General features: G+C 44.0%; 1 protein-coding gene across 1 annotated transcript; it reads left to right on the forward strand.

The window, feature by feature from the left end:
- The first annotated feature begins 106 nt into the window (after positions 1 to 106).
- On the forward strand, positions 107 to 16,637 carry slc2a2 (solute carrier family 2 member 2). The gene is given in 12 exon segments (XM_072691230.1): positions 107 to 248; positions 251 to 267; positions 2,237 to 2,332; positions 2,750 to 2,955; positions 5,877 to 6,001; positions 6,334 to 6,449; positions 7,016 to 7,178; positions 10,136 to 10,326; positions 10,421 to 10,525; positions 14,225 to 14,326; positions 14,976 to 15,179; positions 16,443 to 16,637. Coding segments are annotated over 12 exon segments (1,662 nt in total).
- The last annotated feature ends 970 nt before the right edge of the window (positions 16,638 to 17,607 follow it).

Below are 17,607 nucleotides of genomic sequence, written 5' to 3' on the forward strand. Positions count from 1 at the left end.
GAGCTGCAGGTAGTTTATGGTGGAGGGGAGGCTGATAAAGGGCTCCTGCGGCGCTTGGTTCAGAATAAATGTGTGTACAGATGAACTCTCCACTATCAGGTGGTCAATGTGCAGCTCCTTTAACGTGGGCTCAGTGTGGCCGAGGCATGATCCAGACGGGATTGATCATTTACCTGCTATTGGAAAAACAGAGCAGGGGAACCTTGGAGCTTCAGTTATCTCCAGCTCAGCAGCTTCGCTCTGCACCATCTGGCCAACATGGAGAAGGTAAAATATCCTTCCATATTCAGCTGATTTCTGTGGGTGGAAACAGTAGATCTGATATTTGGGGATTTTTTATTTATTTATTATTTTTTATTCGACTTTGCTGTACTTCTATTTTTTTCACCTGTCCCTGACCGGTGCAGAGCACAGAGTAACATGTGACAGCGGAGTTATCTGAGGCAGGCAGGTCAGCTGTTCAGGAGGGGCTTTTAGAACTTAGCCATTCCGTTCTAACATGATTATTAATATTTACTGTAGAAAACTCTGAACTCTCACTGATATACACTCTCTGTGCGCCCCTGTGTAAGAGCACATTAGTGTGAGTGTAGAGTGTGTGTTTGTGTGTGTGTGTGTGTGTGTGTGTGTGTGTGTGTGCTGTATCTCAGTTTCACATTTCTGACCTGAATGTCCAGATAATTCTGACACTCAGTTCAAACTGACATTAAAATCAGCTGAGGTCAATTCCACCTGCCTTTAACTGTAGAACAGATGAATTATTCTGAGGTTAAAACAGAAATGCAGTTAAACTTCCTTTAAAGTGCTGTTTGAAGTTATAGATAAGATTTATTAAAAGTTCAACTGAAAGTTATTTTTAAAGTTTTGTTGAATAATCTATTTCGAATAAAGTTATCTAAAGTTCTGTTTAAAGTTTTAGTCAATTTTATATTAACATTTCTGTTTAAAGTCATCTAAAGTTCTTTTAAAGGTCTTTTTAGTTTTATTAAAAGTTCTATTTAAAGTTCTATTTAAAGTTCTATTTAAAGTTCTATTTGAAGTTCTATTTAAAGTTCTATTTGAAGTTCTATTTAAAGTTCTATTTAAAGTTCTATTTGAAGCTCTTTTTAAGGTTTTACTTAATTTTTATTTCTATTTCTGTTTTATCTAAAGTTCTGTTTAAAGTTTTTGTTTAAATCTATGAATGTTTCTCTCTTTAAAGCTCTATTTGAACTTCAACTTGTAACTGACAATTCTACTGAACATTCTATTGAAAGTTCTATTAAAAGTACTGTTTAAATGAGTTACTATTTTAAATAAAAAACTTATCTAAAGTGCTGTTTAAATTATTTTACTGTTAATGTTTTAATGTAACAATAATAGATACATTCAAAGCAATCATGAACAATATTAAGTCATTATATGGATTGTGATAAAATATTAAATGTAACCATTATGTTCAAAGTTGTGTTTAAAATTTAATTTAATGTTATATCTAAATTTATATATAAAGTTCTGATTAGGGTTGAGCTGTGCTGTTTCCATCAGCTGTTCCAGAACTGATCAGTCTCTGAAACTTCAGACTAATCTGATTCTATCGTTCTCCACATCAATCAGGGTGATCACGCTAATCAGGAGTATTGATCCTGAAGCAGCTCTCTCTTTATTATCCATTCATTCATACTGGCTCTACCTCCCACACCACACACAGCACCGTTCCAATCAGCCGAGGACCATTCAACTGCTTTCACCTGTAGAACAGAGGAATTATCTGGTGGTTGGATCAGAAATGCAATGAAACCTGGCATAAAATCACATTTATAGATTTATTAAAGATGATGTATTTATGGGTATTAAATTATACTGTACTGGATACGACAGTTCCTTAAAGCAGAGGGTCTTGCAAGGTCAATGCATGTGCGTAGTTCATAATGAGTACTGACCGCTTTCCTAACTCACCTGATCTGAGCTCATCAGCTAATGATCAAACTCTTAGTGGCTGAATCAGGAAACTCAGCAGGAAAACATGCAGCTTAATAACCTCAGAGTGAGAGTCAGCAAACTGCGGCATTTACACACCTAAAATACTCAATATGAACAATACATTATTATTATTATTAATAATAATAATAATAATAATAATAATAACAATTAGACAGACAGATAGAAACATACATGGATCAATAAACATGATCAGTGGTGTATTGATTGTGTGTGTGTGTGTGTGTGTGTGTGTGTGTATGTGTGTGCCCTACAGCAGCTGACAGGTACTCTGGCCCTGGCTGTGTTTGCGGCTGCTCTCGGATCTCTGCAGTATGGCTACAACTTAGGGGTCATCAATGCCCCCCAAGAGGTCAGTGATCCCACCCTCACACACAGAAGCAGCACTAACGCTGACATCACTGACCCCACTCCAGTTCTGCCGCCTACTGGAACCAGGGGGTCACTACAGCTTTATGCATCAGGGCCAAACCTGTACTGGGGGGCTACACTACTCCCGTTCTTTCACTGATGTGTGGAAGAAAGACAGACTGCAGGACTAGAGGCTGGAGTTTATACAGCTGTGGCTGAATGGGACTGAATCAGACACCTAAATTTAATGATTAAGAGTCCCAATACTTTTGTCCATATAGCATATGGGGGTTTGGTAAGTCATTGACAGTGAAATAAACCAGCCAATCAGAGCAGAGCTTTGGCATCTGGGCATTTTCCCCCCCACCAGTCACACACTCTCCATCTGTGTTCTCATACACCTTCTCTGGTGCTGCAGGTCATCCAGGGTCACTACGCTCGCTCTCTCGGGTTTAGTCCTGAACTCAGGTCTGATAAACAACAGAATTTCACCAGCGTCCAGCCTGAGCCGGAATTCAGCCACCCTGCGCTGACCATGTACTGGTCCTTATCTGTGGCCATGTTTCCTGTGGGTGGGATCATCTCCTCCTTCATGGTGGGCTTCATTGCTGACCTCAGAGGAAGGTTAAGTAGTTTGCTAAAAAAATAACCACACACACACACACACACACACACACACACACACACACACACACACACACACACACACACACACATACACACACACACACACACACACATATATACACACACACACACAAAATCCCCATCATATAATATCCTTTACAATTAACATAGTAACACAACACTACTCTACACTACACTACACTACACTACACTACACTACTGCTACACACCACTACACCACACTACACTACACTACACTACACTACACTACACCACACTACAGTACACTACACTACTGCTACACACCACTACACTACACTACACTACACCACACTACACTACACTACACTACACCACACTACACTACACTACACTACACTACACTACACTACACCACACTACACTACACTACACTACACCACACTACACTACACTACTGCTACACACCACTACACTACACTACACTACACTACACTACTGCTACACACCACTACACTACACTACACTACACTACTGCTACACACCACTACACTACACTACACTACACTACACAACACTACACTACTGCTACACACCACTACTCTACACTACACTACACTACTGCTACACACCACTACACTACACTACACTACACTACACAACACTACACTACTGCTACACACCACTACACTACACTACACTACACTACACTACACTACACACCACTACTCGTTATATTACTGCTACACACCACTACTCTACACTACACTACACTACTGCTACACACCACTACACTACACTACACTACACAACTGCTACACACCACTACACTACACTACACTACACTACACACCACTACTCGTTATATTACTGCTACACACCACTACTCTACACTACACTACACTACTGCTACACACCACTACACTACACTACACTACACTACACTACTGCTACACACCACTACACTACACTACACTACACTACACAACACTACACTACACTACTGCTACACACCACTACTCTACACTACACTACACTACTGCTACACACCACTACACTACACTACACTACACTACTGCTACACACCACTACACTACACTACACTATTGCTACACACCACTACACTACACTACACTACACTACACTACTGCTACACACCACTACACTACACTACACTACACTACTGCTACACACCACTACTCTACACTACACTACTGCTACACACCACTACACTACACTACACTACACTACTGCTACACACCACTACTCTACACTACACTACTGCTACACACCACTACACTACACTACACTACACTACACTACTGCTACACACCACTACTCTACACTACACTACTGCTACACACCACTACTCTACACTACACTACACTACTGCTACACACCACTACTCTACACTACACTACACTACTGCTACACACCACTACTCTACACTACACTACACTACTGCTACACTACACTACACTACTGCTACACACCACTACTCTACACTACACTACACTACTGCTACACACCACTACTCTACACTACACTACACTACTGCTACACACCACTACACTACACTACACTATTGCTACACACCACTACACTACACTACACTACACTACACTACTGCTACACACCACTACATTACACTACACTATTGCTACACACCACTACACTACACTACACTACACTACACTACTGCTACACACCACAACACTACACTACACTATTGCTACACACCACTACACCACACTACACTACTGCTACACTATACACCACTACACTACACTACACAACACTACACTACACAACACTACACTACTGCTACACACCACAACACTACACTACACTACACAACACTACACTACACAACACTACACTACTGCTACACACCACAACACTACACTACACTACACAACACTACACTACACTACTGCTACACACCACAACACTACACTACTGCTACACAACACTACACTTAACTACTGCTACACAACACTACACTACACTACACTACACAACACTACACTACACAACACTACACTACACTACTGCTACACACCACAACACTACACAACACTACACTACACTACTGCTACACTACACTACACTACACTACACTACACTACACTACTGCTACACAACACTACACTTAACTACTGCTACACAACACTACACTACACTACACTACACTACTGCTACACAACTGAATCATTAAAAGTGAGTGAGTGAATGTGAATCATTAAAACTGAGTGAGTGAATGTGAATCATTAAAAGTGAGTGAGTGAATGTGAATCATTAAAAGTGAGTGAGTGAATGTGAATCATTAAAAGTGAGTGAGCGAATGTGAATCATTAAAAGTGAGTGAGTGAATGTGAATCATTAAAAGTGAGTGAGTGAATGTGAATCATTAAAAGTGAGTGAGTGAATCATTAAAAGTGAGTGAGTGAATGTGAATCATTAAAAGTGAGTGAGTGAATGTGAATCATTAAAAGTGAGTGAGTGAATCATTAAAAGTGAGTGAGTGAATGTGAATCATTAAAAGTGAGTGAGCGAATGTGAATCATTAAAAGTGAGTGAGTGAATGTGAATCATTAAAAGTGAGTGAGTGAATGTGAATCATTAAAAGTGAGTGAGTGAATCATTAAAAGTGAGTGAGTGAATGTGAATCATTAAAAGTGAGTGAGTGAATGTGAATCATTAAAAGTGAGTGAGTGAATGTGAATCATTAAAAGTGAGTGAATGTGAATCATTAAAAGTGAGTGAGTGAATGTGAATCATTAAAAGTGAGTGAGTGAATGTGAATCATTAAAAGTGAGTGAGTGAATCATTAAAAGTGAGTGAGTGAATGTGAATCATTAAAAGTGAGTGAGTGAATGTGAATCATTAAAAGTGAGTGAGTGAATGTGAATCATTACTTGGTGTGTTGTCTCTCTCAGGATTAAGGGCATGTTGGTGTTGAATATCCTGGCTGTAGTGGCCAGTCTGCTGATGGGTCTGGCTAAGATGGGCAGTCCTCACATCATGGTGATCTCCGGCCGGGCAATCATGGGCTTCTACTGCGGTAAGATAAACACCATAACAACTGCCTAGCAACCACATAGCAACAACCTCAGACATCATAGCACTTGTATAGCATAGCATAGCAGTTGTAACAACATTGCAACCACCTAGCAAATGCACAGTGATCATCTGGGACCCTGTAACAACAGCATAGCAACAGCATAGCAACCACATGGAACAGCAAAACTACACAGCAGTCACCTGTAGCCTGTTACCATAGCAACTGCGTAAAACTAGCATAGCAACTTCTAGCAACAGTACAGCAACCACTGTATAATTATTATTATTAATATTATTATTATTGATATTTATTCATGGTGTTCTGGTGTTCAGGCTTGTCGTCTGGGTTGGTCCCGATGTACATTGGGGAGATCGCTCCGCTGAAGTATAGAGGGGCTCTGGGAGCGCTCCATCAGCTCGCCATCGTTACAGGGATCCTTATCAGCCAGGTGAGCTCAGGACCGGCAGGATGCAGTTTAGACCCAGGTCCAAAGTCTCCGTGTGGAGAAACTGTAAAGAGCAGCGGTGAGGCGAGTGAGCAGTAAAGGATGTGTGAGGCGTGTCTTATCTGACCATCTGAGGAAGGTTCACCTGAGAATCACTGAGCAGATGACAGGTCTACACCACTTCCCCATACTGCACACTGCTGACCCCAGCCTGGAACTGGACTCAGGTTTAGCTTAAGGCTATGTTAGGATTAAAGATAGGGTTATGGTTAAGATTATGAATAGGGTTAAGATTAGGATTAAGGTCAGGGTTAGGATTAGGAGTAAGATTAGGAGTCAAATTAGGATTAAGATTATGATTAGGTAAAGGGTTAAGATTAGGGAAAAGGATTAAGATTAAGGTTAGGATTAGGATTAAGGTCAGGGTCAGGGTCAGGGTGAAGGAAAGGATTATGATTAGGGCCAGGGTTATGTGCATGTATTCCTCCACCATTAGTAAATATGAGACATTTTAGACCCAAACTCTTCTGACAACTGGTAAAACAGGTGTCTGCCTGTGCTTGCTGTAGGTGCTGGGCCTGGACTTCCTGCTGGGTAATGATGACATGTGGCATTTGCTGCTGGGTCTGTCTGGAGCGATCGCGGTTCTGCAGTGTGTGCTGCTACCCCTCTGCCCGGAGAGCCCGCGCTACCTCTACATCAGACTGGGCAAGAAGGAGGAGGCCTGCAAAAGTATGCCAGCCTGCTAATCACTTAACCCCACTCCCCTGTACACTCTGATGAGCCAAAACATTATGACCATTATGAGTGGTACGTGCTGTCGCTCCTTGGACCACTGTCAATAGGTACTCACCACTGGTGACTGGGAGCCCCCTGCTGGCTTGGCAGGCACCCTCATTAAAGTGTCTCAGCTCTTGATGCTTCCCATTTCTCCACATCCAGAGACCTCCACATGCAGCTCTGATACCACACCGTTATCATCAGTCATAATGTTTTGGCTCATTGATGTACATAAAGTGAATATAAATTTAGAGATAGAGATTTTAGACATTTCAGTTTTGCTAGTAAGTATTAATGATTTATTTTCAAATTAAAATTGTGCTGCATTTATATTCTGCACCATTTAAGGTGGAATGGAAAATTCCAAGAAGGAATTTCTGAAGAAGAGGCCACTTCTTTGTGGGCATGGCAGTATTTATTTACACTAAATAACTGGGCAGAAACAATGTTGGGCAGTGGTGCTCAGCGGTTAGAGCTCCAGGCTACTGATAACAGTGTTGTGGGTTCGATACCTGGGCTTGGCAAGCTGCCACTGTTGGGCCCTTTACGCTCTCTGCTTCCCGGATGCCCACCACTCCGGGTGTGTGTGTTCGCGGCACAAATTAGTTACAGGCAGAATTCCATCTGTGTCCAGGAATTCCAGGAGTCTAGGCCTGAATCTTTACATTTAATGTCCTCATTGTTAGCAGTGAGGTCATGTGACGAGACGGTTACCGAAGTTACTGAAGGCACAGCTAACAAAGCGAGTAGCACAGCGTGTCTTTTGGACGTGGTTTCTTAAAAGATGTGGACCATAAACGGGCCTAAACGAGCGGGGCAGCTGGTACGAGCAGCTAACTGATGTTGACTGTGTTCTTTCGGGATGCGCTGTGTGTTGTGGGAAGACTAATCAGTCGAGGGTTTGAAGGAACCAGAACACTTGAAGCTGACTGTTGCGTAATCTTTGAAGCTTAGTGTTGTTTATTTATTTATTGATTTATTTATTAACCCTTAGCACTACCAACAAAGTCACCAGAGCATTCCTTATGCAGGGCTTATTATTATAAGGTCCATCGTTTGTCACAGAGAGATGAAGTTCATCAGACTCCCGAGGCTCTACCTGAGAAGACGAGGGCTGGGTGGTCTCTCCACAGTCTGTGTCTAACCTTCAGCAGTCAACACTAACCTGGGTGACGTTGACTCTGTTAGGTTCTGCTGATTTCCGCTGCAGTTTGTTAGGATGAGATTATTATTATTAAACAGAATTAACGAGTTAACTGCAGGTGGGACTAAGCAGGGATCAGTCATGGTAAACTGTACTTGTGAAGGGCTTAGTCTAGATCTAGATGTTTACAGAATTTAAGAATTCTGATAAAAAAGATAATTTTAATAAGTCTAGATTTCTAGCTTATCTAGATGACGTATTGGACTTTAAGGAGTATTGGTCTGCAGGTCATATTGTAATTGCAAGTCATTACAGTCTGCTTTTATTGGAAATCAAATAAAGAAGGTACAGGATCTTATCAAGTTCAGGCGCAATAAAAAAGTCTTTATTTTAACCTACTTTTAGAAACACAATTCCAGGCCTGAACTTCAGGCTTCTCATTACTGAGGATCAGTGAGCTCAGTTTTACTCCAGAATCTGTCATTTTTCACAAGTTTATACGGGACATAACACAGACATAAAAATTAAAGAATTTATTTTTTAAAAATGAACTCGATATAATGGACAGCAAACAGGATTCAAAGTAAGACCAGCCCCTAAGCTGCCAGTCAGCCCTTGGGAGAGCTGTGCTAGCACAACTGTAAAACCTGCAGCAGTTGATAAAGCTTAGGAGAACATGTACATGCCCTCGAGTCATTTACTCACTGCCTTCACTCTGAGGTAATACCGGCCTCTGAGCTGTTAATCAGTCTGAGCTGAGAGAGCAAGCTTTTTAACCCTCCAGGAGTTAATGACGCTTCATTAAAGAACACACAGCTGCAGCAACCGTGCAGTAAAAACCTAAAAGGAGGTGAAAATAAAGGTAATTACTTAAATTTGAGGCACATCTAAGATCTCCTGGCAGTTTGTTCCAGTTGGGGCAGCATAAGAAAGCACATGTCTGAGATGTTTTGTGGGCTGAAATCATTCAGGGATTCATAGACCAGTAGCAGCACTTTAATCCCAGCTCAGAGGAAAGATGTGAGAGCTGGAGAGATGGGCTCGGCTCTCCTGGTCCAGCAGCAGCGCTCTGAATGAGCTGTAGCTGTGTAATGGTCTTCTCAGGAAGTCCAGTAAGACACCATTACAGTAGTCCACTCTACAGGAGATGAAGGCATGGATGATCTTCTCTAGATCTTTTCGGGACTCCAGACCTTGATTCTGGCGATGTTTCTTAGATGATTATGATCTTTTGGTGATTGCTTTGATAAGGCTGGAGAAGGTGAGACCTGAGTCTGTTAGAACACCTGTTAGATTTCAGACTTGGTCTGTGGTTAGTAGAGCCTGAAAATTGAGATGTGTGTTGGCAAGAACCTGGTGATACCATGCGTATCATGATACAGGACCTACGATACAGTATACTGTGATACATTGCGATACCATAAGCAAGACAATCAGATTGTAGGAAAACTGTCATAAAAACAACACAACATCATCTGCATAAAACCTGAATATCAATATTTCAATATTTTTAATTCAATCCTGATGACAGAGTGCAGCACTGCCCTCTAGTGGTCAGAGCTTACGCACAACACTTTTCATTAAAACAAATACTGTGTTTTTGAGGATGAATACAGTATTGCTAACTGTGATATCACCATACGTCTGATACCCTCTGATAGATAGAGTCTGAAACCTGAGCAGATCCAGGAGCGTTGGTGAGTGTTGAGGAGGACATTCGTGCAGGAGAGTGAACCCCGGTGTTTGGTGTCTTGTCTCCCGGCAGGTTTAAAGCGCCTTAAAGGAGAAGATTACGACACCTCCAAAGACATGGCAGAAATGCAGGCGGAGAAAGAGGAGGTCATGAAGGAGGCGCACGTGTCCATCCCTCGGCTGCTGGGCTCCTCGGCCTACCGCCAGCAGCTCTTCGTGGCTCTGATGATGCACCTGTCGCAGCAGTTCTCCGGGATCAACGCGGTGTGATCTTTTATACGGCTGTTTTATGGAGCAGCTCGCTGTGATCGCTGCTTTATGGCTTCCACAACAATAACATTTGTTTTTTTATTTCCAGATCTTTTATTACTCCACATCCATTTTCCACAAAGCAGGCGTGGCCCAGCCGGTCTACGCCACCATCGGAGTGGGGGTGGTGAACACGGTCTTCACCCTGGTCTCGGTGAGAACATGCTAATGCAAAGATAAACACTGCTGCCGGGGAACCCGGGACTCACTGCTAGGCAACAGAGGAGTGCTTTTCTTTCCAATCCGATCAGAGCTGCCTTTATTCAAACACCTCGGTTAGAGGGCCGAGCGGCTCGGCCACAGAGCTGCGCTGTAATCTCACCTACAGTAAAAACACATCAACAGCTCAAACATCAGGAGGGGTTTATAGACTGTTCAAAAAAATAAAGGGAACACTCAAATAACACATCCTAGATCTGAATGAATGAAATATTCTCATTGAATACTTCAGTTGAATGTGCTGACAAAAAAATCACACAAAAATCATCAATAGAAATCAAGTTTATTAACCAATGGAGGCCTGGATTTGGAGTCGCACACAAAATTAAAGTGGAAAAACACACTACAGGTTGATCCAACTCTGATATAATGTCCTTAAAACAAGTCAAAATGAGGCTCAGTATTGTGTGTGGCCTCCACGTGCCTGTATGACCTCCCTACAAGGCCTGGGCATGCTCCTGATGAGGATCTCCTCCCAGACCTGGACTAAAGCATCCGCCAACTCCTGGACAGTCTGTGGTGCAACGTGACGTTGGTGGATGGAGCGGATTTAGGTCTGGGGAACGTGCGGGCCAGTCCATAGCTTCAATGCCTTCATCTTGCAGGAACTGCTGACACACTCCAGCCACATGAGGTCTAGCATTGTCCTGCATTAGGAGGAACCCAGGGCCAACCGCACCAGCATATGGTCTCACAAGGGGTCTGAGGATCTCATCTCAGTACCTAATGGCAGTCAGGCTACCTCTGGCGAGCACATGGAGGGCTGTGCAGCCCTCCAAAGAAATGCCACCCCACCACCATTACTGACCCACTGCCAAACCGGTCATGCTGAAGGATGTTGCAGGCAGCAGATCGCTCTCCAGACTCTGTCACGTCTGTCACATGTGCTCAGTGTGAACCTGCTTTCATCTTTGAAGAGCACAGGGCACCAGTGGCCAATTTGAGCACAACCCCCATCTGTGGATGTCAGGCCCTCATACCATCCTCATCCTCATTCTAACCGTTTGTGCAGACACATGCACATTTGTGGCCTGCTGGAGGTCATTTTGCAGAGCTCTGGCAGTGCTCCTCCTGTTCCTCCTTGGACAAAGGCGGAGGTAGCGGTCCTGCTGCTGGGTTGTTGCCCTCCTACGGCTTCCTCCACGTCTCCTGGTGTACTGGCCTGTCTCCTGTTGCGCCTCCAGCCTCTGAACACTACGCTGCAAACCTTTTTGCCACAGCTCGCATTGGTGTGCCATCCTGGATGAGCTGCACTACCTGAGCCACTTGTGTGGGTTTTAGAGTCTGTCTCATGCTACCACGAGTGTGAAAGCACCACCAACATTCAAAAGTGATCAAAACATCAGCCAGAAAGCATAGGTACTGAGACGTGGTCTATGGTCCCCACCTGCAGAACCACTCCTTTATTGAGTGTGTCTTGCTAATTGCCAGTAATTTCCACCTGTTGTCTATTCCATTTGCATAACAGCATGTGAAACTGATTGTCAATCAGTGTTGCTTCCTAAGTGGACAGTTTGATTTCACAGAAGTTTGAGTTATATTGTGTTGTTTAAGTGTTCCCTTTATTTTTTTGAGCAGTGTATTTAGGGATCACAGATCAGCGGTATATTGAGGTCCAGTTCTGATTAGGACATCTCAGTTGAATCGTTGAATCGCTGTGCATTAAGCTTCAGAATGACTCTGAATTAGTTCAGAGGAAACAGGGGGGTTACGGTTTATTGTGCATTATTGCAACTATTAATGTAAATATTAGTGATCTTAAATGAACAGACCTCCAGACCCAATGTGGGGTGTTCCCTCCCGGTACGCAGAGGTCAGTACCTACCAAATGTAAGGAAAGACAACTGGTGGATGCCTAAGACTGACTGATGCTCATGGAGGCTCCGCCCACCTCACAATTGACAGGACTTACAGGATCTGTAGCTGATGTTAGTCTTGGTGCTTCAAAGACCACAGCATGACACCTTCAGAGGTCTTGTGGAGTCCATGCCTTAAATGTTCAGATCTGTTATGGTGGCACAAGCTAGACCCTGGGGCAGTGGTGCTCAGCGGTTAGAGCGCCGGGCTATTGATAACAGGGTAGTGGGTTCGATTCCCGGGCTCGGCAAGCTGCCACTGTTGGGCCCTTGAGCAAGGCCCTTTACCCTCTCTGCTCCCCGGGCGCTGGAGTTGGCTGCCCACCGCTCTGGGTGTGTGTGTGTGCTCACTGCCCCTAGTTCAGTTTAATGTGTGTAATCTGGGAAGAGTAGCTGTAGCTGCGAACAGGCTTGGTGTGTATTCCCGCTGTGAGGACCCGGTCCACAGCGGTGAAGAACTCAGTGACTGTCCAGGGTGTAGTCATGAGGTCAGAGGGCAGCTAACAGTGTAGGTACAGTAATGTGGGTTATCCAGTGCTGTAACTCACACTGCCGCTCGTGTGTGTGTGTGTGTGTGTGTGTGTGTGTGTGTGTGTGCCTGCTGATATGGTTCAGATCCAGCGTGGTGGGGGTGCAGGTGTGTGTGTAAGAGGGTGTAGAGAGGGAGGCGGATGAGTGCTGTTTGCTCTCTGACCACATGTGGAGCACAGCCAGCTTCTGCAGTGGTTCAAGGGCAGTCAGCAAGCACACACCCACACGCCACTCACTGATGATGAAAGAGACCTCCAGGGTTTAGTCTTTAGCAGCTTAGCCCTGCCCATTTGGCATTCATTCGTTTAGCTCCACCCATTCAGCCTACAGCACTTTAGCTCCACCATTCATCCTACAGCAGTTTAATTTAGCCCCACCCATTTATCATACAGAAGTGTATTAAGCCCTGCTCATTCATCCTACAGCACTTTATTAAGCCCCGCCCATTTCCCCTACAGCAGTTTATTTAGCCCCACCCATTCATCCTACAGCAGTTTATTTAGCCCCACCCATTCATCCTACAGCACTTTATTAAGCCCCGCCCATTTCCCCTACAGCACTTTATTAAGCCCCGCCCATTTCCCCTACAGCAGTTTATTTAGCCCCGCCCATTTATCATATTACAGTGTATTTAGCCCTGCTCCTTCATCTTACAGCAGTTTGTTTAGCCTCTCCCATTCATCATACAGCAGTGTATTTAGCCCCGCCTATTTATCATATCGCAGTGTATTTAGCCCGCCCACGCACCCAAGAGCAGTTTAATTAGCCCCTCCCATTCATCCTACAGCAGCTTGTTTAACCCTGCCCATTCACCCTAAAGCAGTTTATTTAGCCCCACCCATTCATCCTACAGCAGTTTATTTAGCCCCGCCCAATTATCCTACAGCAGTTTGCTTAGCCCCGCCCATTCATCCTACAGCTGTTTATTTAGACCATGCACGTTTCAGCTTGAACTGCTTTTTAAGAGCCAATCAGAACAAAGCCTTTTTAATTCTAAGGGATGAAGAGAGTTAAAATGGTTGTGTCCAATGGATTATGGTTCATAAACTCACACAAACATCATAAGTACGAACGTGTGTGTGTGTGTGTGTGTGTATGTGTGTGTGTGTGTGTGTGTGTGTGTGTGTATGTGTGTGTGTGTGTGTGTGTATGTGTATGTGTGTGCTGATTAATAGACTGCAGTATGATAGATTTGATTGTTTTGGCTGTACTGTTATTATGTTATTATGTGTCTTTTTGTTTTGCAGGTAGTTATGGTTGACCGGGTGGGCAGACGGACGCTGATGCTGGTCGGGCTGGCGGGGATGTGTCTGTGTGCAGTGGGAATGACCGTTGGACTCATTCACCTGGTAAGATCCCAGAGGAATTCACACTGACCTTTCTGGACGCTGTCAGAGGAGAACCGTTGTTCAGTATAGGAAGTGAAATCTCCCCTTTTACCCCTTCGCTTCATCAACCACTTGCACCATAGCTCCATTGCCCAATTGATCCATCACCAAATCACCCCATTGCACCATCCCCCAATAATTGCCTCACCCAATTACCCCATAACCCATTTTTGCCATTGCCCCCTCCACCAATTATCCCATCGTCCAGTCATTTCAGCTGCCCTTCGCCAAATCTCCCAATCACTGCACCACCCAATTACCCCATCAACCCTTTGCACCATTACCCCATTGCCTACACGGCCCATTGCCCAAGTACCCCACCTGCCAATTATTTTATCATCCCAACGTCCCATCGATCAACTCTGCGCCCTTTGAGTCACTGCCCCATCGATCAACTACCCCTTTGCCCAGTCAATCCATCTGCTCTTTGCCCCATCTGCCAATGATCCCATCGCCCAATCGCTGCAACCACCCTTTATCCCACTGTCTCACTGCCCCATCACCCCATCGGCTGTTTATCTGGTCACCCCTTTACACCATCACCCTATCTGCTGGTTCTGTTGGTGTATTCCAGCCGGGTCTGACACCTTTTCTCCTGTTCTCTCCTCAGTCCACGTACCCCTGGATGAGCTACCTGAGCATGTCGGCCATCTTCCTGTTTGTGTGCTTCTTTGAGATGGGGCCGGGGCCAATCCCATGGTTCATTGTGGCCGAGCTCTTCAGCCAGGGGCCTCGGCCTGCGGCTATTGCCTTGGCTGGCTGCTGCAACTGGACCAGCAACTTCATCATCGGCATCTCCTTCCCTTATATCGAGGTAGGACACGCTGGAGACGTCCTGCGGGGTTTGCTTCAGGGGGGTCAGATTTGGTCAGTCATTAGGGGAGGAGGTTGTAAAAGGAGCTGTCTTTCTGTCTGTCTGTCTGTCACACTACACCCATTTCCATAGTTACACTACACCCATATCCATAGTTACATTACACTTATTTCCATAGTTACGCTACATCCATTTCCATAGTTACATTACACTTATTTCTATAGTTACACAACACCCATTTCCATAGTTACATTACACTTATTTCTATAGTTACACAACACCCATTTCCATAGTTACATTACACTAATGTCCATAGTTACACTACACCAATTTCCATAGTTACACTTCACTAATTTCCATAGTTACACTACACCAATTTCCATAGTTACACTTCACTAATTTCCATAGTTACACTACATCCATTTCCATAGTTACACTACACCTATTTCCATAGTTACACTACACCCATTTCCATAGTTACATTACACTTATTTCCATAGTTACACTACACCCATTTCCATAGTTACATTACACCTATTTCCATAGTTACACTACATCCATTTCCATAGTTACACTACACCTATTTCCATAGTTACACTACACCCATTTCCATAGTTAAATTACACTTATTTCCATAGTTACACTACACCCATTTCCATAGTTACATTACACCTATTTCCATAGTTACACTACACCCATTTCCATAGTTACATTACACCTATTTCCATAGTTACACTACACCCATTTCCATAGTTACATTACACCTATTTCCATAGTTACACTACATCCATTTCCATAGTTACATTACACCTATTTCCATAGTTACACTACACCCATTTCCATAGTTACACTACACCTATTTCCATAGTTACACTACACCCATTTCCATAGTTACACTACACCTATTTCCATAGTTACACTACACCCATTTCCATAGTTACACTACACCTATTTCCATAGTTACACTACACCCATTTCCATAGTTACATTACACCTATTTTCATAGTTACACTACACCCATTTCCATAGTTACATTACACTTATTTCCATAGTTATGTTACACACATTTCCATAGTTACAATAAACCCATTTCCATGGTTACACTAAACCAATTCGTAAACGTTGATGTTAACAGTATCTGGCGTTAGCTTATCTACCGACCCTCCTTATTAAGCCTCACAGCAGTATTGTGTAAATCCTGTCCACTGTATAAAGCAGCTGCTCTGCCCACGGGCCTCTGACATCTGGACCTTCTCTCTGCAGGAATACTGCGGGCAGTACGTCTTCATAATCTTCGTGGTGCTCCTCTTCGTTTTTACCCTGTTCACTGCTCTCCGAGTGCCCGAGACGAAGGGGAAGACGTTCGAGGAGATAGCAGCACTTTTCCAGCGTAAACGAGCCCCACAGCCCGTAGTGGAGGCCGAACTGGAGCAGCTGAAAGGAGCCACGGAGGCCTGAGTGAACCCACGCTGGAACAGAGCCTGTTACTCCCCTCGTACTTAAAGTGATAGTTCAGCAAACCCCACTTACACAGGCCCTCCAAATTCTCCCTAATGTAGTCGATCAGCCAGGACAAATCTGTTACCTGAAGACGGCTTTTTTAGTTTTACGCTGGAGCTGTGAGGCTAATGTAGCTAATGACCAGTGGAAACATATGTACATCGATTAGCATGGTGCTAACTTCATATTTAAATCATCACACACTCGCTTCAGATCTCGCGGATGTGTTCAGTAATCTGTAATGACTTTTTCATTGCTGCTGTAGTAATAAATTGTGCGGAGGCGGGGCTTAATTAGGACCAGACAAGCTAGAAAGCAGCCAATCAGAGGCTTTTCTGCTGCAGACGTCGCTAATAGTGAATAGTGGAATGTCAGCATTCACGTTGTTTTGGCCCACCGCTGTGCAATAGAGGGAAACATTATTTACTTATCTCTAACTGAGGTAGAGTTACACACCCAGAACTGAATTTCCAACCACTAGGGGGCGCCCTAGCCAGCTTAAGAACAGCACAATATTTTTTGTTGGATTGCTCTCTCACGAATGCATTCAGCTTGTCTAGTCCCTGTAGAGAAGAAGTACTGCCAATAGAATAGGACTCTCTGGAGCAGATCAACATCATGACCCTATTGGCTCCATGCTGCCTAATCCCAGGCGTGGGCTAGAGGGGTATAAAGCCCCCCAGCATTGAGGAGCTGTGGAGCAGTGGAGGAACTGTGTTCTCTGGAATGATGGTGGAGGAGCTCCATCCAGTACTTTTGGGATGAATTAGGGAGTTGAACCACAGTTGAACTAAACATTTTGCACTGGGCTCCGAGTGCGCCTGTCACTGTGACCATGCTGCCTGCCATCAGCCACCAGAGAGCAATACAGCACAACTGGCCTTGCTTTCTCAAGGATGGGTAGATGGCTCTGTCTCTCGCCCTACAT

The sequence above is a fragment of the Salminus brasiliensis genome, chromosome 11, assembly GCF_030463535.1.
Source record: "Salminus brasiliensis chromosome 11, fSalBra1.hap2, whole genome shotgun sequence".
Classification (NCBI taxonomy): domain Eukaryota; kingdom Metazoa; phylum Chordata; class Actinopteri; order Characiformes; family Bryconidae; genus Salminus; species Salminus brasiliensis.